The sequence below is a fragment of the Cupressus sempervirens genome, chromosome 1 (assembly GCF_028749045.1).
Source record: "Cupressus sempervirens isolate cs-2001-9-10 chromosome 1, ASM2874904v1, whole genome shotgun sequence".
Lineage (NCBI taxonomy): Eukaryota > Viridiplantae > Streptophyta > Pinopsida > Cupressales > Cupressaceae > Cupressus > Cupressus sempervirens.
In genome coordinates this window covers 815,251,574-815,273,823 of record NC_143118.1, presented here as the reverse complement: position 1 = coordinate 815,273,823, position 22,250 = coordinate 815,251,574, and the positions used below count along the sequence as shown (strand labels likewise).

Here is a 22,250-nt window from a genome sequence, read left to right as displayed (position 1 = left end):
CAAATAAAAGTTATTTGGCAGGATGTTCTCTCTTGCATCTATGAGTACTTCATTTTAGATGGTAGGGTAAAGCGTGTTCATAAGTTTCATCTTGTGTTCCTGAATCATTTTTGGTATAAGGATAGGATCTCATTTCCTTTTTATCTGAGATTCTCTTTGCTTCAAATTCTTCAAGCCCATAGGAAAAAAGATTCCCATCTGATTTCACATGAAGGGCTAATCCTTTTAATTGAGAATTATTGTAAGAATAAGGCTATTGTTTCTTCCCCTCCCTCTGAGAAAAAGAGGGGCTCTATTAGTGAAATCTACTCTAGAAAGAGTAAGGGAGAGGATGGGGTTAGTGTCAGAAAGAGGAGTCTAAAGCAAGAAACATCTCAGAAAAATGCAAAGGAAATTACTAAGTCTGAGAATTCAAAAAATAATGATGATAAGAATATGGAGAATGAGGAGAATATGGATGTGGGAGACTTTAGTTCAAATTTAGAGGGTTGCCCTAGCAACAAAGGTGAGACCAGTAAGGATGAGGATGAGGAAAGTAATGATAAAAATATAGGGTCAGAAAATGTTTGAGAAGAGGATAAAAACTAGAGTGAGCAAACCCAAAAAGTGAGGAAGGAAAATTTGGAGGAAGAAATGGTGAAGGAGAAGGAGGACCTCACTGGTAAGGGTGCTAGGAATGTAGAGGAAGTAATGGGGAAGGAGAAGGATGAATCTACTGGTAAGGAAACAATGCTTTCTTTCCTTCAAACTCCTGAGCTCAAGGTTGACTCCTCTCTCCAAGATGACTCCTGGTTGTACAATGAGTTAATGAATTTGTTAAGAAGAATGAGAAAGATGTAGTAGGACCAGGAAGCTAACCGAGCAAAGATCACTTAGCTGGAAGTTCAGGTTGGCAATATCTTAGATAAGCTAAAGGAATATGAACATAAACTCCATCTTTTGATTAAAGAGAGTGGCAACAAGATGGAGCATGTCACTTCAAGAATTTTTGCAGCTACTGCTAGCTTAAGGAAGAGAAATAATGAGGAAATTATGTCTCCTGGCAGACCAAGCAAAAGAATAAGACAAAGTTCAAGGAAGAAGGTGGCTGAGGTAACTAGGGGATCCATTGTTGATACCATCCAAAACACTGCAGAGGCAGGCAAGGAGGTGGTGAAAATGATCAAGGAGTTGCAATAGCTACTAGTGGTGATTTTGGTAACTAGTCTCTGTTCTGGTGGTGGTTCCGATAACTAGTCTCTAGTCTAGGTTTTTTAACTAGTTTTTTATCCTTTTGTTTAAACACTAGGTTTTAGGTCCTTGTAAAACCTAGTTTCGTTATTTGGTCTTATTTTATGGTTTCAGGTCCCTATAAAACGTAACTATTATACTACAGGTTTTAGGTCCTTGTAAAACTTGGTTGTGCTTACTTGAATATCTTTTGCTTTTCTGTTAAGGGTATCGGGTCCCTTCAAAACCTGTTTTTACCTTAATCTAAAAAACACAGTTATACACACTCTTAATTTAACACATGTTGTCTACAACATAATTTTACGTCCTGCACCTTTGTAGGCTTATCCTCTCATCATCACACTTACTCCCGCGCTTAATGGAGGATAATCCACTTCTGGTGGACATGTGCCTTATTGTAAGATTTATCAGTGTGCTAACTCTTAGGCATTCTAGAAGCATTCTAGAGGCCTTTATATTCAAGCACTCCTAATGTATATGTACAGAATATTGAATGACAATAAATCAATTTTGGATATTGTTATTATGATCATACCTTGTTGGTCTACTATTGTGCTTGTGCTTGAGTTCCTTGATCTTGGGCGATTTTTCCTTGAGGCAAATTCTTACAGGATTAACCTCAAAGAAATTAACAGTTACATGCAAATATAACCAATACCAGAAAATGGTAGATCACATAAAAGAGAACACAAGACACTAGGATTTAACATGGTTCACCCAATCCATGGGCTACATCCACCAACAACAAGTCCAATATTATTATTATCTAATGATTACAATCCACAATCCCTTACAACTCAATACCATTGCAAGAAGCTACAATATCACCATTACATTATAAAATCCCTAACCCTAAGCCTTTTTATACAAGCTTTTATTGTTTACAAAATTAGGGCTACAATATATAGTCCAATAGGAAAAATAACAACTAACACCTTTTACAATTTAAGGGCATTTTTGGCTTCGGGGGCACACCTAAGGTGCTGTCCCTTGACCCCATCTTGGGAGCGTTGCCCCCAAACCCCTATAGATATAATATGGGGAGAAAATTGCATCAAATAAGCCTCTGATTAGGCTCCACATCACAACAATCTCCCACTTAGAGACTGATCAAACTCCACAATAATAAACTCCCGCTTGGAGACTGATCAGACTCTACAATAATAACCTCCCACTTGGAGATTATCATAGCACTGCTAAACTTGTAGCTCCCACTAGAATATCAAACCACCCTGGACTCTACTATTCTTTTATTATGTTCATTGTAAAAGACCAATTGAAGCTGAAGAGGAAATCAAATTCTCCCTTGTTACTACCTTGGTAAGTTACATATCTGTTGGATTATCATATGTATGTATCTTGTCCGGCTTTAATTGTCCATAATCCAAAACTGATCGAATGAAATAGTATCACAACTGAAAGTGTTTTGTCTTTGAATATAAAGCTAAATTCTTTGCAAGATGAATGACACTCTAACTATTTGTAAACAAATAATTATCCTTCTGAGGGTGTCCCAATTCTTCCAAGAAGAACTGAAGCCATACCATTTCCTTAGGTGCCTCTATCGAAACAACATACTTTGCCTCTATAGTGGATAAAGCATTAACCTTTTGTAACCTTTAAACCTATCTCACAGCTGCCCCACCAATAGTAAATACATAACCTATAGTACTCTACCTGGTATCAATATCCCTTGCCAAATCTGAGTCAACATAGCCCTGCAAATTAGTACTAGAGCACTCAAAATGTAAACACTTACTAGATGTTCCTCTCAAATATCTGAGAATCCATTTTACTACATTTTAATGCTCAATTCTTGGATGACTTATATACCTACTAATAACTGTAGAAGTTGATGAAATCCAACTTCACAATGCGCCAAGATCACTTGCATGCAAATAGCTTGCTGAAGAGAAATCAAAGGAGCAAGAGCTTGAAGCAAAACAAAGCAAGAGAAAATATTTCACAATAGGAAAATGAAATTGCTATGTGAATGATGTGAATTTACAATGAGAGAGATTGAATATAAAAGCTTCAAGGAAGCTTGTAGAACAAGTTGGAAAGAGCTAGAAGATAAGGTTGACAACTAAGCATACGTCCACAAAAGGTGGAATATCCTTGATCAAGGTGAGAGGATAGGTATGACTAGATAGGAACAAACTCCCATGTTGTCAACAACTCATCAACTATAAATATTAAATAAATGCATTAACCTAAGTAAACTTAAGTAAAGGAATAAATAATTATTTACTCTAACACCCCTCTTAAATGCAACTTAGGAGAATGCCTTAAGCTCACAAAAACTAAGATGAAATGCAGAATGGGTCCCAACAATAAGGCCATGTTAGGTACCCATATACAATGAAAATGGGGAAAGAGAGAAAACCTCATGGGAAAAACCCTCCCCCAAAAAGAGGTAAGTACAAACATGTCAAAAAAATGAAGGAAGGAAGCAAGGAAGGCCTCAACAAGACCCCCCAAGGATAGCTTCCACCAAATATGTTTCAAGAGACTCCCTCAAAACCATAAGTACAACCATGCCCCCCACGAGAGATAGAAAAGATGCCAAAGCCCCCCAGAATAATGGAGCCCCTAGAGAAAGAATCGAACCAATGAAACTCTAATGCAAAGTAAACTAGGGAACCCCTAAATGAGAGGGAAAATTGGAAGGCCGAGCTGAAGCTCAAAGGAGAAAATATGAGGATCTTGAAGGAAATCCCCAAGGCAAATGTGATGATACTGTCATGAATGTCCACTGTAGAATCCGCAATAGGTGCACCTGGAGGCTCAATGAATGGAGCTAGAGGATCAAGCAAAGTAGAAGAAGAATCCCACTGAAGAGAAAAGACCTCAACTGGATGTGGTGTGGTAGTCAAAATAGGGATCTTAGGAATAATACAAAGGTTCAAGTATCCTGACTGCACCACATGATGCTCTTGCGAAAGAGAAGTAGTGTGCTCCAAAAATGGAGATGGTGGGTGAAAGTACGAGAAGGTGTAGAGACAGGTCAAAGAATCAACTATCCCTGTAGCAATAAGGCCTCCTATAGCATGATCCCGAATGAAGATTGAATCTGCAGTGAACTCAACTATCTTCTCTAATCCACTACATGTAATCTGAGAAATTGAGAGAAGGTTGGTAGACAAAGATGGAACATACAATACATTATTGAATATACCATCCTGGATGTGAACTGAACCTTTCTCATAGACTAGTAGGGTAGTGTTATTCCCCATGAGAATATGAGGAATGGGAGAAGCCTCAAGAGTAGAGAAGACACCTTGAGAAGATGTCATATGGTGAGAAGCACTTGAATCCAGTATCCAAGGGACCTGTGAAGAGGATGCAATGGATGCCCATAATGCATGACCCTTTCCAAGATCCGGTTTAGATGTCGAAGATGTGGAAGAAGACTAAAAGATAGACCCTTATGAGGTAGAAGAGGATGGAGAGGAAATAGTGCTCTTCTAAATAAGAGCTTGCAAATATGCAATTTGTTTCTCATAGCCATCAAATCTCTTCTGAAAACAATGTGCATCATCATGAGATCCTTTTTGACAATAGGAATAGGTAGGAGTTTGAGTCTTCTTTTTCTCCTTCTTCTTAGAAGAAGATGAGGAACTGGTAGAAGGGGAATCTGATATCTGCTTCAGCTTCTGCTCCTGTGTATCCTTGGCAGGCAATGTCTGCAACTGTGAACCTGAAAGTGAATCCATCTGAGTGATCTTGGACTATTCACAAGTTAACCGATCACAAAATATCTCAAATGAAGGCATCCTATGTTTGTGACCCAAAGCATCCATAGTGGAGTAGAAGGTGGAAGAGAAGATTTGATACTATCCCCTCAACTTTGAGAGTATAAAAAAGATACACTCATCATCTGTCTTATTTTTCCCACATCCCTACAAAAGTTATGCAGAGATTTGAACTTCATCAAGAAGTCCTCAATGGTGGGGAAGTCGGTAGGTGTCAAAGATGTCAACTCTACATCAAGCTGAAGTGCTCGAAACTCATTCACTATGCCAAACAAAGACTTGAATTTCATCCAAATGGCCCGTGGAGTGGTCAAACCATCCAAGTAAAACAAAAGACTATTTGAGATGTTCAGTGCAATCAATCCCATGGCCTCATCCATTTTATTTATGTGCTAAAGAACCTCAAAGGGGCACTTGAGAATAGGTTGATTCTCATCCAGACATGACCATAAGCCTCTTGACATAAGAAGCCTAGTCATTTGTGCCTTCTAGGTGTGATAGTTGTGTGTCATGAGCTAGGTCACAGATGGATCTGACATTGAGAGAAGAAGACAGAAGTAGAAGGGTCTTATTCTGAATTATATTACAGAAAGGAAAATGCCCTCCCACAAAGTATAAAGATATTCATCAAGTACCACAAAAAGCAACTATAGAAAGCAAGAAAAATTGAAAAAGAACCTGGATTCTGGATGTAGAGGAGGAAAAAAAAGTCTCTACTTTGATGCCAAAAATGGGAGCTCAAATGAACTTGAAATGTGATGAAAATAACACCATTGTCTCCATCTCTGAGTCAGCTTTCTGATGCTTCTTTCGATTTGAAAAAATACCTCCATATGCTCAAGTTATGGCCAAAACACTAACTGCTGCTCCAAAAGACTGACTCATTGGAAAAATACAATCATTAAAAAAATTTGACAGCGTATGGCCATTAGGAAGATGTCATAAAAAAAAAGGAAGTGGTCATCGGTTTGCTGATGTCAGCACACTAGAAAGTGATGTCAGCACGCCAAAAAATGGCATTAGCAGGCTAGGTAGGGTTGATGACATCAATGTGATGTGATGTTAGAAAAAGATGATGTAAGCACCGTAGAATGCTAACATGTCACTAATTTGTTGACATAGGTGATTAGAATGTGACGTTACCTGATGGAGCAGTGACAAGCAGCGGTGCCATTGGCAGAGGTGGCACCTGGGAGGAGAACCCAATGGTGCTGATGCATCGTCACTAGCGACGGTGGTGTGTTGGTGGTTCACCGACAGCAGTCGGGCTCGGGCGTTGCGACAGTGGCACAACTAGCTACAACAGTGTTGGAGCTGAGCATGGGTGATGTGGGGGCACTGCTGCAACAACTGAGTGTTTTTTTTTTTTTTTTTTTAAATTTTGCTTTAAAAATCCATACAGTCTGTAGGACTGCCTATAGGGGGCCAAATTTTTTTTTCCTAGATGCTCAGAAGCCAAAATAGAAAAGTTTTATATGAATCTTGATTGTAACTAACCTTTTGAACTCAATGGCAACGTTCGTTTGGGCCCAAAGTGCTCTAGAAAGCTCTTCCCCTCAATTGAAGAAAAATGCACAAACAAACTAGGGTTTGTGTCTTTGAATCACGGCTTCAAAAATCCTTCAACCAAGAAGTAGTAGGGAGGCTCTGATACTATGTAGAAGTTGATGAAATCCAACTTCACAGTGAGCCAAGATCACTTGCATGCAAATAGCTTGTTGAAGAGAAATCGAAGGAGCAAGAGCTTAAAGCAAAACAAAGCAAGAGAAAATATTTCACAATAAGAAAATGAAATTGCTATGTAAATGATGTGAATTTACAATAAGAGAGATCGAATATAAAGGCCTCAAGGAAGCTTGTAGAACAAGTTGGAAAGAGCTAGAAGATAAGGTTGACAACTAAGCATATGTCCACAAAAGGTGGAATATCTTCGATCAAGGTGAGAGGATAAGTATGACTAGATAGGAACAAACTCTTGTGTTTTCAACAACTCATCAACTACAACTATTAAATAAATGCATTAACCTAAGTAAACTTAAGTAAAAGAATACATAATTAATTATTTACTCTAACAATAACTCCCGCTGCATGTGCAATATCTGGCCTAGTACATACCATAACATACATCAAGCTTTCTATAGCTGAAGCATAAGGTACCTTGGATATCTTATCCTCCTATTCTTGTGTCTTGGGATACATCTCTTTAGTCAACTTCAAATGACCAGGGAAAGGTGTGCTGACAACTTTAGCATTCTCCATAGAGAAACGTTGTAACACCTTCTCAATATAATAATTAACCTTAGATAATGTCAATTTTTTGTTCTTTCTATCTTTGAAAATCTTCATACCAAAGATTTGTTTTGTTGCCCCCAAGTCCTTCATAGAAAATGCATGTGCTAATAGGCGTTTCAACCCCTTTAGTGTGATCCATGTTAGACATATCATCAACATATAAACATAAAATAATGTAACTACTATAATCCAATCTCTTAAAATAAACATAATGATCTGAATGACACATACTATATCTATGCTCATGCATAAAATTGTTAAATATCAAATACCATCGCCAAGGTGCTTTCTTCAATCCATATAAACTTTTCTTCAATCTGCACACTAAGTTCTCCTTACCTTTGAGCTCAAATTCCAGTGGTTGAGACATATATATCTCTTCATCCAAATCACCATGAAGGAAGGTTGTTTTGACATCAAGCTACTCCAAATGCAAATCTTCAGTAGCCACAATACTTAAAATAGTATGAATAGAAATCATCTTAACAACAGGAGATAATATCTCGTCAAAATCAATGCTTTTTTTCTGTGCAAATCCTTTTACCACTAACCTGGCTTAAAATCTTTTCTTACCTCCATCCTCTTCTTTCAACTTGTAAATCCACTTATTTTGTAAAGCCCTTTTACTTGTAGGCAACTTGCATAAATACCATGTTTTATTTTTCAGCAAAGAGTCCACTTCTTCTTTCATTGAAAACTCTCATTAAATCTTTGTATCCACCTACATAGCTTCATCATAACATTCAGGTTCACCAACATCAGTAAGTAAAATAGAATACAAGGAAGGATAAAATCTTTTCAAAGCTCTACTTAGCCTTGTTGATTGTCTAACATTTACTGGGGTGTGTGGTATTTGTTGTTGTGATTGTTGTAGATCATGAGGAATTATTGGAACATCAACTTTTGGAGTATCATCCAACACTACATAATCATCTTCTTTCTTCTCATGTTGTTGCAACAGATCTTTGAACAACACTTTGTCATTGAATATGACATCCTTGCTTGCTACAATTTTATGATTTTCAAAATCCGAAAGCTTGTAAACAAATTCATTAATGCCATATCCAAGAAATACACATTTCTTTGACTTAGCTTCTGACTTGGTTCTATTTTTAGAATCTATATGAGCAAATTCTTCACAAAAAGAATAACTCACCTCTTACCAGTCCATGCTTCCTCTGGAATACCACAACCCAAAGGAGTAGAGGGGGCTCTATTAATCAAATATAGAATAGTATTAACAACCTTTGCCCACATTTTTAAGGGCGACCTTGCATGCAACCTCATACTTCTTGCATGCTCCATTATAGTCTTGTTCATGCATTCAACCACTCCATTTTCCTATAGAGTCCTTGGAATAGTTTTTTGTCTATGATTACCATTAGTGGAGCAATAATCTTCGAATTCATGACTACAATACTCACCACCATTATCGGATCTAAGACATTTTAATTTCTTTCCAATCTCATTTTCAACCAAGCATTTCTATTTCTTAAAAGTTTGAAATACATTAGATTTTCGTCTAAGGAAATAAACCCATGCTTTTCTAGTTGCATCACCAATAAATGTAACATAATAATAAGAGCCACCAAGGGAAGATACTTGAGCTTGTCCCCATACATCTGTATGCACAAGCTCTAATTTCTCACTTTTATTTTCCTTCCTAGTCTTCACAAAACTTACTCTCTTTTGTTTTCCATACACACAACTTTCACAGAAATCCATATTAACACATTTCAGATGTGGTAAAACTTTCTTTGAATGAAGTAATTTCATACCTTTTTCACTCATGTGTCCAAGTCTATTGTGCCACATCGTTGTATCAGAATCTACATCAACTATTTCTTCTCCCTGCTCAATTGCAGCAACTGTTCCTGAACATTCATTTTTCTCTGAAGCAATCAAAGTAGAAGGAATAATATGATCTGTACAAAGATATAAGGTGCCTACTTTCACACCTTTTGCTACTACAAGGGAACCTTTTGAAGCCTTCCAATTTTTATCATTAAAAGTAACTATACAACCCTCATCATTGAGTTGCCTTGCTGAAATTAAATTTCTACTCAGCCTTGGAACATGTCTTACCTCATGTAGTAGCCAATGATTCCCATTCTGCAACTTAATCTTAACTTTTCCATTTCCAACAATCTGACAGATTCATTATCCCCCAAATAAACAAGCCCAAAATCCCCTTGGACATAATCAATAAAATAACCTCTACGAGGTGTAGCATGAAATGAAGCACCATAATCTAAAACACATGAATCATCAATACTTTCTAAAGAAAGAAGCAAAGCATCCTCTTCGGATTTGTTACTTACCACATTTGCCTCCTTGTTCCCTTCTAGTTCATCTCCTTCATTGTTCTTTCGAGTCTAACAATCTTTCTTCTTATGCCTTAATTTCCCACGGTACCAACAATATCTCAGTCCTTTAAATTGAGGCCTCTTCCCCATTGACTTTCCTCTTGATTTCCCATGATTTTTGGAATTGTTTCCTCTCTCAGTCATTTTGCCTCTGCTTTGTGTGTTCAAAACACTTCTTGATGTAGATCCACCCAAGGGTTTCCTACAAGTTTCATCACTCAAAATAACACCGATCACATCATCATATTTTAGAGTATTAGATCCAGAAATGGAATTACTTACAACCATTACCAAGCCATTCCAACTTTCAGGCAAAGAACACAAAATCAAGAGAGCCATAATTTCTTCATCAAAATTGATTCCCATGAAAGATAACTGACTAGTAACAATATTGAACTCATTTAAATGATCCACAATAGATCCACCTTTTGTCATTTTCATATTAAATAAACACTTAATATGATATACCTTGTTTGAAGCAGAGGGCTTTTCATATAGTTTCATTAGGGTTTGCATCAACTCTTTTGTCATCTTTGCTTTTGTAATATTAAATGCCATTGATGGCGCTAGGCATATTCAAATGCTTTCAAGTGTCTTTTTGTCTAAAAGATCCCAATTGTCGTTTGTCATAGATCCTTGATTCTTGGTTTTTCCTTCCAACGACTTCCATAAATCCTTCTAATAAAGATAGTCCTCCATTTGCATTTTCCATAATTGAAAGTTTTTCCCATTAAACTTGTCAATCCTTAGCTTACCCTCATCTGTCATTGCTCTCACTCAACCATGAGACCTTCCTGTAGAGGAATGCTAAAAAAATGACGACGGTCTAGCTAAAAAAAATGACGATCGCCTGGCTCTGATACCACTTGTTAGGATTAATCTCAGATAGAAATAAGAATTACATGCAAATATAACCAATACTAGAAAATAGTAGATCGCATAAAAGAGAACACAAGACACCAGGATTTAACATGGCTCACTCAATCCATGGGCTACATCTACCAACATCAAGTCCAATATTATTATTATCCAGTTATTACAATCTACAATCCCTTACAGCTCAATACCACCTTAAGAAGCTATAATATCACCATTACATTATAGAATCCCTAACCCTAAGCCTTTTTATACAAGCTTTTGCCGCTTACAAAATTAGGGCTACAATAAGTCGTCCAACAGGAAAAATAGTAGCCGACGCTTTTTACAATATAAGGACATTTTTGGCTTCGAGGGCACACTTGGCAAGATCCCGCATGGGTGCTGCCCCTTGACCCCATCTTGGGGGTGCTACCCCCAAATCTCCGTAGATATAATATGGGGAGAAAATTGCGTCGAATAAACCTCTAAGTTTGATTAGGCTCCACATCACAACACTACAACTATACACATTTTTATCATTAGACATGTAAAGACTCTCTTGAAATTCAATATAAGACCTAACTTATGCTGTGTAATAATCCTAATCATTAATATCAATTCAAACTTACAAGAAACATATATCACTTTGACCACTTTATCATGAAATATATATTATTTTAATCATTTAAATCAATCCTTTAAACCTATACACACCCATATGATAATATTATACCAAAGTGTTATCTTAATATACACGATAATCCAAACTAAAACACATGCTCGTAGCTCTCATAGACCTTACATTTCCCTTTTCATTGTTATTGATCTTATCCCATTGCTATCTCTCGAGTGTCTCAAACCTTCTGCAATTTAAATTTTATCACTAGATATGTAAATCATCTATAAAATTTGATTCAACACACATTTCATCTTACAAAATAATTTCAACCTACAATATCAATTCAAACTTACAAAACACATCTTAGCCACTTCAACACCAAACATATATTACTTTAACCTCAACAAATCTCGTATACACCCATATAATATTAGTATAACAAAATCTGACATTCTCATATATGACTATAGAGACTAATCAAACTACCATTTTGCCCAAAATGCCTCATCTTTCATACATATGTTACCCTTTTATTTTGCATCTTATCTTCCTTTGCCAACTCAAACCTCTAGGATGCCCCAAACCCCAAGTTAAATAAAGAGACAAGGGGAACAAATTCGAGGAAGCCACCCTTTGAAAAGCAATGAATCGAATAAAATTGAAAGAGACCCTAACTTTACTCTCCTCCGCACAGTTTATCAATTTACTTATTCCCAAAGGAAAAAGAAAAGTTATTTATTTTATGAATTATCAAAATTAAAAAATATAAAACATTTGCCCTATTTCAGGCTCACCTAAGCCTTCCTCAGTAGCTTTGCACGCCACAAGGTTCGGTGTGAGGCTCAGTATTGAAGTTGGTGAGGGATTCGATATCAGGTTCGGAATTAGGCTCGGGTGCTAAGCTTCGGATGATCAGGAAAAGCGATAAAACCCCAATGAAGTGAAGGAAATCACATATAATTAACACAAGGGTTTGAAGAAAACCATTGGCAATCTTCACGGCAGGCTTGAACGACGGGTTCTCTGGCTTCAGCGAGGCGCAATCTATATTGGGTCGGTTTTAGATTTTGAAAACGAAGCCCCATTCGAGAATCGAAGGACGAGCTATTTATGGAAGCTCGAGGACTTACAGGGCTCATTAATGGCGGGGCGTTTAGAAACTGAGGATAAATGCCGTAGGGAAGCTTCTTCATCCATGGTGATTGCATCGGAAGTGGTTTCGGTGAAGAGACGGACAGAGGGATACGGGAAAAGCCAAGAGCGTTTTTATGTCGTGGAATGCTGCAGGGGCTCTCAAGTGACGCGGTCGAAGAAGTATAGGTGTGGAGAGAGGGGATTCGAGGATCCAGATGCGAGGCTAAAGGCCCTGCGTTTTGGGTTTTTTGCAGAAGGGCTTCTGGCGTTCAGGAATCTTCTGTTTTCCGAGGGTTTGGGAAAGGGGCGCAGCTGTTTTGTGTGTGCGAGGAGGAGCCAAGCGAGCGGCATGCGCTTTGCTGCTGCGGTTTTCAGGGCCGGAAACGGCGTTATTCGTGGAGTTTCCTTTGCAGGGGAGGAGGAGGCAGCGATTCAAAAGGCTTTGGGATTTGTTAGAGGGCCTGGTTTTGGGGATTGGGCGCGCAAGATTGGGGCATTGCAGGCTAAGGATTCGAGTCCAGGGGCATGTAGGCTTTGTGGACAGCAGCAGGAGGAGCAGGAGCAGGATACCCAGTTCAGGAAACAGGTTATTTTCTTGCTTCATGAAAACTTAATTTTGCAATCTGTAACAGGGATTTTGCAGGAAAGGAAAACAAATGCTAATGTGAGGCTCTGCTTATGTTTTAATGATGAATGATTCATGGGAAGGGAAAGGTCTCAATAACCCATCTACAGGTTTTATGTGTGTGGCGCTTCCGCGGTACAAGATTTTAGAGTATTTACTGCATTAGCCCTTTCTTCGATGACCCATCTCTTAGGTTTTCAAGAATCATCCTTCTGACAACTCATTGTATCTGAAGATCCTTACGGTGTGTACTTTAGAGCTGGAAGGGTTCACGGATCGAACACATGAGACATGTTTATTGCACTCTTTGTAGAGGCATTCAGTGGACTCTCACAACTCATAAGCGATCTGGATATTGGATGTATGGTCCATGTTGACTACTCTGTATGTGTACCTTGCAAACGGGTTTGCGTAGGTGTTGGCTATAAGATAAAGGAGGGCCGGGGAAACAAGAAAGAGATAGATCAATCGTTTCACTTCTGCGTACATGTAGAAGGGATTACAAATTTGATCGGGCAGGGCTTTGGATCGTAGAGAAAGGGAGGAAGAGAAAGCGGCGGGATTGACAATTTAAACCATTTAGTTTGGATTCTGCTCACCGTGTGGCAGTTCTTTAAATGAATGGCAACCCTGGAGATGATGATAATGTTTGTCGAGAGTAAAACATCTTTACAGACACTGGACATTCTATTGCAGAATCAATAGTCTCGGGAAGTCTCTAGCTAGGGTTTCTGCATACGCAGACGGAATAACGGACCCTTATTAGGGTAAGGATCTTAATGTTTTTGATGAATGACGATCTGGGGATGGGTTATTCTAATGAAGTGAAGTGGTCTGAAAATGGAACTTTTCAGATGTCATTATAGTTAAGTTTTAAGAATGTCCTTTATCAAGTCTGACTCACAGGATTATCCTATTAAATTAACTATGGTAAGCATAAGCTCTTTGAGCTCTTCAAATATGGCAAGCAGGTTTAACCCCCAAAACCTAGTCAGACAGAGTTGGCTTTCGACAATGAACTTTGCTACCTATATTTTAGTTCAGACAATAAACTTTGCTATGTATACTATATATAGGCATTGCAGTAATGGTTGGCAAATGATACCTCTATCATCGTTTTTGCAACTTAGATTGCGTCATGTTTGGACTGGATTTCGATGGTGGAAAAAGGCAGGCTCTTGTTTGAACATTGGGGAATTCGGTCTTTCAGGAAAACCATCAGATAGCCTTTTAAAATATTTAAGGGCTTTCTGCTATTGCTTGTAGTACCCGTTAGATCTCAAGAATGAGATCTGCAGCTTATAATTGTTTGTGATTAGGGGATTGAATGGCAACAGCTGAGAAATAGACATTACATCACTAGGTAGGGATGCCAACTGTCGTTGAAAATGATTTAGCTCAGGAGCTTAACAAAACTCTGCAAAGAGGGTTGCCACAAAAATTACTGATTTAGTCCTCGAGAATGAGTTTTGCAGCCTATGTCATGTGGCCTTTAATGAATTGAATGGTGGTGACAGGCAGGGACAGAATTGGATTCCGTTTTTCAGTAAATGTAAAATTCTAACGTAACCATCCGCCAGCCAATAACTCGGGCTTTTGAGCTGCTCACCTGGGGAACTGTGCTTTTTTCATACGGTACAGGTGGATCTTATTCACTATATATGTTGAAGCATTGGTTGCCAAATGGGAGCTATGGGATACCTTTAGACCAGACTGGGTTTTTTGGATTGTACTGGGAAACATGGTCAGTGGCATGGAACAACTCCCGCTAGATGGACATGGCTGGCATCTAGCTATTATTTTTCTTTATGTTTATCCTTGCAGTTGCTTCCAGGGGCTTTTGAATATGTTAACGTGAGAGCCATGTGGAGCGTACAATGTGTAACAACTAACAAGTGCATCTCTTTCCTTTTTGTTCTCTATTGATCTTTGCGTTCTTTGACAGACATCTAATTGAAGCTCTCCCTATGGAATCACATTGTTGGAAAAGATATCATTGCCCCGATGTTTTCCTTGAGCTCCTGGATGCACCTCTTATCATAGAATAAGTCAATTAAGCACCTCTTGTCATAGAATAAGTCAATTAAAAGTGCAACAGATTTGACATATGGAATCGAGTTTCACCAGCACTCTTCTCACCTCAATTGATCTTCAACAGTCTTTTGGTGGGCATCTAAACACACTTCTTGCCATGAAATGGATTCCGTGGAAATAGATGTATTCTTGCTGATTGCCAAATAAATGAATACTGAACGTCAAATATGGTAATCTAGCTATCCTCTTGTCCCATTGACATCATGAAGAAATGCTTTGGTAGTTGAACTTTCTGGCAGGATTTCATGCAGCAAGCTCCCTTTCCCAATAACTCTCGCATTTCAAATAACTGTCAATAAGGCCAAAATGATTGTGCTATATCCCAATTGATTCTAAATGGTATCCTGGGAAGCACACCTGAATATGGGTGTTGGTATGAAATGACTTTATGGGAACTGAATGCAATCACACTGACCGGCAGTTGTGAATAACGAATGATAGACAAACTGATCCACCATATGATAAGTCTCTTCCTAATCATCAGCTGTACAGTTTTGAGCTTGTATATTAGTCTAGGTACTTGGCAGTCACATCATACCACACGGACAAAACTTATTGTTTGCAGATGTGGATATGGTTGCTTAGTGCTGGAGTGTTTTCTCCGGATCTTACATGTTGATTTTAAAATAATCTTTCCCTGAAGGCGGTTTTTGGTTTTAGCTTTCCATGCATTTCTCATGTACAGTATTATAGCAACCATAAAAGAATAGGTATCAAACCACAAGGGTGATAATCTGCTTAAAAAAATTGGGGCAATTGTTGGTAGATGTATGTAGATAGCTCTGATGAACCTTCAACTCTCCATAGGGTGGTTTGTGGTTCACAAGAGTTTTGAGTTTACTGCATGTTCTAATTGTGCAATCTCTACTTAGATTTTTCTTCTGGCTTTTGTTGTATTGTTGATAGGTCAATTAAAATGAAAATTTTGATTAAACAATATACAAGGTGTATTAGGCCTACACTGTCAAATATGTTATATCAGGTTTACAGTTATTTTCTTGAATAGGAGACAGAAGTCTTGAGAATTCAGTGTGTTCACATTGTCCTATCAATCTTGCAGGTAACTGAAGATTGCATATGCTCAGCTTGCAAAAAGATGGATGGTGCTGAAATAACCATCATTAGAATGGATGATCAGGTCAGTTTGAAATGTCTATGTAATTCAATTAGCATATCTTTATCTTCCTATTAAGAACAACTTTATGGGATGTTTTGGTGTCTCAGCTTAATGGACCATTACTATCAGATGATCACATGTGTTTTAACTACACATGAGAAGAAAAAACTGAAATCATGTTGTAGTGTTTGTGTTTTTAGAGGATTTCTTTATTTTCCGAGAATAATATATAGGTTTGTATGTATGTTGCAGGGAGAATACAGAGCAATTTCCTCTGAAGAGTCTTGGAAAGATGGTAAAAGTGCTGAGTTGGCAGGTGGTGAACCTATTTGTACATTTTGTGGCTGTGAGGACACTGAAAAATTTGAGAAAATGGTTTGTATTGAATCATATCTCCTCAATAGTCGCATGTATTAGACTATAAATAATTTGTTGTACATAACTTATATGTTTGTTATTTCCATGTTCTTTACCAAGTCTGACTATAAATAATTTGTTGTAAATAACTTATATTTTTGTTATTTCCATGTTCTTTACTAAGTCTTGACTTGTAATGCAGATTTCCCTTTGCCACTGCAATGGAGGTTCAGTTGTTGCCCATCCCAGCTGCTTGCGTGTTTCCCAGGCAGATCCCAGGGCAGGGGGAAATCGGGTGCTGACATCATGTAAAGTTTGTGGTGGCAATGGTGCTGCTTCTATTGGAGTTGATGGAATGGTTAGTGTAGCCTCAGTAGAGGAAGGCTTTTCTAAGACCGTTGATTTAAACTCAAACTGGAGTAGAGACGCTGATAATCGTACTCCAGAAAGAGTAAAGCACAACCCCAGTAGCTTGATTAATGGAGGCTCTGGAGCAGCTGAACAGCTAGAGAATCATCTTCCTTTAAAGAGTCTTAAAGGAGAGAGCGGCAGAAAAATTGATCGGGATGACTTATCCATTGCTGAATCTGAAAAGGTATCTCATCTCATGTTATGTTATTTAGAGCACAAGAAATATTTATATTTTGAAATTTTACTAATGTTTTGAACCTTTAATGAACAGCTTGGAGTAACTATTCCTGCTCGACGATTTGATGATGCTGTTGTAAGCGTCCCCATAAAAAAACGGAAATTTTGGCCTCCATCTCCGCCACCTTCTTCCCCTAAAGCTGCTTCTCCATTGGAGCCACTGTATTCAGAGCCTCCAGTTTCAGTCACTTGGTCTGGCAGATTATCAGGCATAGAGAAAGAACAAGGTCTTTCAAATACAAACAGGGAGCAAGCGGCAGATGGCATGGATGTTGCAGGGGAGTCTATTCAAGGAAAACCTGTAATGTTGGTTGGTGATTCGTTGAATGAGACTAGAGGAAAAGCTTCTAGCTCTGTAGATTGCTTTTCACAGGACACTGTTGGTAAGGTTGACATAGCAGGAGTCTCCACCTCAACTAGGGATGCTTCCATGACTAAACTAGTGAGGAACAGCTTGGATGAGAGAGTATCTCAAGTTGGATATCTAAATTTTGAAAATGCTAATCCTGTAGCCGTAAACTTGAAAGATACTGGCATCTGTATTCCAGAAGATCAACAGCACACTAATATGCACGAGGATTCTCAAAATCAAGGACTGTCTGAGAGAGGAGGTCATGTTCTGGAGAGTAATTTGCTAACAGTTTTGCCAAATAAAATTCACATAGGCAATGGAACTGGAGCTTGTGATAGTTCCAATGAATCAGTAGATAATGTTGGATGTGGGGAAGAAACAGATTTGGCACTAGGTCGCAAGAGCTGTTTAGATTCAAGTAATCGTTCAGAAGTAGTACTTGGCATTAAAGTAACATCTGAAACGGGGGAGTGCTCTCAACATAAATCTGTAACTTCTTTGAAAGACGGGCAGAAGCAAGAGAAAGGAATGCTTTTAAAGCTGAATTCTGGTTATTTTAATGATGACAGATTGCACTGGGATTTAAATGCTCCCATGGACTCTTGGGAAAAACAACTGGAGGTTGTAACTAGTGATCCTGAACCTAAGTGCAGTGGAAAATTACCAATAGCAAATGCAAGCGACATAAATTCTGGATGCTTGGATAGTATTCCAGTACAAATATATGTTTCAGAGGCCAAGTATGACAGTAGAAAGCCCGAGCAAGATATGTTAAGCAAGGGATTGCAGTCAGAACAAAATGATCACGTAGTGCATTCTTTAGAAGGCTTGGCCCTTGATAAAGATTCAGTACTTGATATGACCCTTGGTCTCCAGGCTGATGTGTTGCTCAATCGTCATTGTATCAATTCTCAGAGTAAGCTCAGCAGGCCTCCCATTTCCAAAAGCCTTTCAATATCATTAGATAATCCTGAGAGGAATTTAAATCTCTCAATTGCAAATGCAGAATTGCCATGTGAACTAGCTGATGGCATTACTTCAACTGAAATCCAAGATGGGAAGTGTTCTGTGGAAAGTCCTCCTGATATTATTTTGGGGAAAGAACCTCGACTGCAAAGTGACGAACAAACAGATGCAAAGATGATTGATGCTAATGCAGACAGACTCGATGGACATAAGCATTCACCTCATGGAATGCATGATTTTGAACCTCTTGAGCATGGTCAGGAAGCAAGTGCTCTCACTGATGCTAATAAGGGTAACTTGAGTCATCTTCCAATAAGTGAAGAATTTCCTGAATCTGAACAAAAATCTCCTCCATCCCTTCCAGCAGGCAGGCAAGATTTAAACGAGATTATTGATGAGGACATGAATGTTGATGGCACACATACGTCAGTCACCTGTGAGGTTGATGCTGGTGCAGGGAATATTGACATTGCTGGGGAAAAGTTAGGAAGCCCTGAGGGTGGGTTGGACAAACAGTCTGCAGAGGATGCCAAAGAAATTGCATATAGTGGTGACTATGAATCAGATGGCTATGATGACGAAGAAGAACTGGCTTCAGATGCTGAAAAGTTTGTAGAACTGGCTGAAGATGAAAACCAAGGTGAAGAAGGAGAATACAGAGAAACAGAGCTTCATGATTGGATTGAAGAAGATGTGGGGGAAGAATTGGAAGATGAACATGTTGATTATGGTGATTCTGATTTTAGGGATGCTGATGATCTTGGCATGGAACAGTACGACAAGGGGAAAGATATGGAGCATGAAAGGATTTCTGATGATATTGAGAAGTTCGAAATGGATGATCAAGAGGCACATGATCTGCAAGTTGGAGCAGATGGGCAAGTAACCATACCTGAAACAACATCTGGAACAGGCATTGAACACAGTACTGAAAAAGAGACGCATAAAGCTGATGGTATGATATCTCAATTCCCTGAACTTTTAACTGAAAATAAAGGATTAGAGATTGAACCTAATTGCAGCCTAGATATGAATAAGGATTTTCTAAGAACAAGAGATGTAAGGCTTTCAGCTTCATCACGGTCAAAATCTTCAGGATGGGATAAATTACCGGAGGGATTTGAAAATGTAGATGAAGCATTCAAGGCTGTCCAAGACATAATCAGCAAGCGAGGACGAGGGTCTCCCTGGTCTACTGCGGGCAGATTGGGACCTATGTCTGGTAGGATTCCATCCTCACGTATAGATGCTGGATTCAGGGAAAGAATGACATCTGATGATTCTATACATGGGAAAGAAGCATTCTATATGCGTGGAAGGTGAAATTTGGTTCTGTTATGCTCCCTTTTCTATGCATTTGAACAATTGTATTCTCTTTTCAGCGGTTGCTTGAATATTATTGTCACGAAGACTAATCAGTGTGATCCTTAACACTGTTCAAACAGGGATGGAAGTCTTTCAAGTCCAAGTTTTTCCTCAAGAAAACCAACTAGAGGCAGAATTGTTGGAAGAGGTGGGCCTTCTCGGGGCATTCATCATAGGGGAAGGGGTGATCCGTGGGGTGATGGTTCAAGTTGGGGTTCAAGTAGGCATCACTCTCCTCCTGACTATTATGGCAGTAAAGTTGGATTTGGATCCCCTCGTTCTACAAATGCTGCTGCAGTTTCTGCCGCCAAGGTTGAAAGCAGTGGTTTTCTTGTTGCTAGTGATGGTACTGTAACAAAGATTACTCGGGGAGGTGGTCGTGGTCGAAGAGGCCGCAGTACATTGATGGGAAGGGGATCTGGAATGGATATTGAGGAGAGCCTAGATTTTGGAATGCAGATGAGCATGGGAAGTGGTGCTATGATGTCTGAATCAGGGTTGAATGCTGGCAGGGATCGGACCATCACAATGCGAACTGATGCTGGTGGTCGTGTTAGTCGAGAGCGATATCGAGACCCTTCATTTGGGCATGGCAGGTGGGATCATTCAATTGGTGAGTCCCCACGCAGGACAATGGACCATCGCTTGAGAGAAAGGAATGGAAGTTTTTCACCTCCTCCAGGAAGGAGATTACCTCGAATGTCTCGTTCACACACAGTGTCTCGTTCAAGGTCAAGAACACGATCACCACGGCTTAGGTCCCCACCAAGGGGAAGGGCTGGTGCAGTCATTGATCGAGGACCAACAATCAGAAGGCGGAGTAGATCTCCTGTGCTAAGATCTGAGGCTAGAATGGAGAGGCTGAAGTCTCCTATATATCATCGTGTTGGTTCCTTCGAACATAAGATGTCTTTCAGAAGTCAGCGGACCTCTCCACAGTCATCAAAATGGTCACAGTCATCAAAATGGTCCTATGATAGAAGAGATACAAGCCATTACAGAGATTCTGACTACAGGAGACCTTTTGTGCGCTCAGGTAGTCCAAGGAGAATTTCTCCTCGAGTTGTTCATGAATCTAGTTTGACAGAATCGCCAGGCAGATTAAAGCACAGTGACTACCGTGGCTCAGTGTATTCATCTAGGACATCAGATATAAACTGTGAGAGTAGACGGTTCAAGCATGATGAAAATGAAGACATGAGGGTAAAGCAGAGTGATATATCTGGTAGGGGAGCTGGGGAAGGAGGTGGTATGGATGTTAGACGGTTTAGACATCAGGATAATGAGGGTGATTGTCAACCTCGTAGCTCAGGTACTAAAGATTCTACTATTTCAAGAGAACTGGGCACTGAAGACCACAATAATAGGTTATAAACACAAATCGGTTGCTAAGAGCAATGTCTTGGAGAAGAAGAAAACTCAATTATACAGGGCATAGACGTCAACATATGAGTTAGTTTGAGTTGAGTTGCCCGAGTACGATCCTATTGAATTTTCAGAAGGCTTCCCTTTGGGTTTTTGTGCAGGGAAAGCATCTGATTGGGATGTTCACTTGTTGGGTTCTAAACTCCACAATATGTGTAAAGTTTGAGAGTTTATACTAGGATCTTTGCAGGTTTGGTTTTTATAAATTACATGCTTATCACAGTACTAAGCAAACAAGCATGCCATTGCTATTACTTACTGTACCATGTCCATTCTCTTGGAGCTCCTGGGTGGATTCCCCTTTTATAAGTTGGTGTCCATCATGTAAAAGTAGTTCCTAGTCCTGTGTTTTTATCAACCCAATCATGGGATTTCTAGTTTAGTGGTAAATATCCACTTTCTTGGTCTGAAATCATGCAGATCAGGTGTTGGTACTGTTGAATTTTTGATACTTTTTGGCAAAAGATGTCACTCCAGCTCGCGACGTAACACATGCATTGTATAAATGGGCTACAATCAGTAGCCTCCGCTCAATTTTGTTTTTCTTCAGGGTCGTTTGATCTTTCTATCGTGCACACAACTATTTGTGGAAATATATGGGGCTCTCCTTGAATTCACTTTCTTCTTTCGTACATCTGTTGCAGTTATGAAATTTGATTTTCTTTTCTTCCCTTGGTCTAAGGAGCACTTGGTCAGCAAAAGGGTTTTTGGAAGCAACCTTGGCTTGCCATCATCGATTAAATGCCTCAAAATCCTTACACTGAACCCAGCAAACGAGGAATGATGAAAAATTAAAAGATATATGGAATGAAGCTATCGCAATATATATTTTTCGTTGCACTTTTTTTTGGGAAGCTATCACGAGTATATTTTTCATTGCACCTTTTCTGTTTGGAAGCTCTCCCAAGTATATTTTTCATCCCACTTTTTGGGAAGCTATCACGAGTAATAATAAAGTACCCACGATTGTGGGAGATTCACACGAGACAATTTTACTACTTATGAGCAAACATTAATACGCTTCTCTCTATATTTTTTAAAACATCT

General features: G+C 39.0%; 1 protein-coding gene across 1 annotated transcript; it reads left to right on the top strand.

Annotated features, from left to right (window-relative positions):
• Positions 1 to 633: 633 nt before the first annotated feature.
• LOC149580366 (uncharacterized) lies at positions 634 to 21,820 on the top strand. Its single transcript, XM_089804257.1, has 9 exons — positions 634 to 718; positions 950 to 1,092; positions 12,100 to 12,840; positions 16,034 to 16,111; positions 16,343 to 16,465; positions 16,650 to 17,042; positions 17,130 to 19,368; positions 19,510 to 19,732; positions 19,859 to 21,820. The coding sequence occupies exons 1-9, from the start codon at positions 634 to 636 to the stop codon at positions 21,150 to 21,152; spliced, it is 5,319 nt and encodes a 1,772-aa protein (XP_089660383.1). The 3' UTR covers positions 21,153 to 21,820.
• Positions 21,821 to 22,250: the final 430 nt, after the last annotated feature.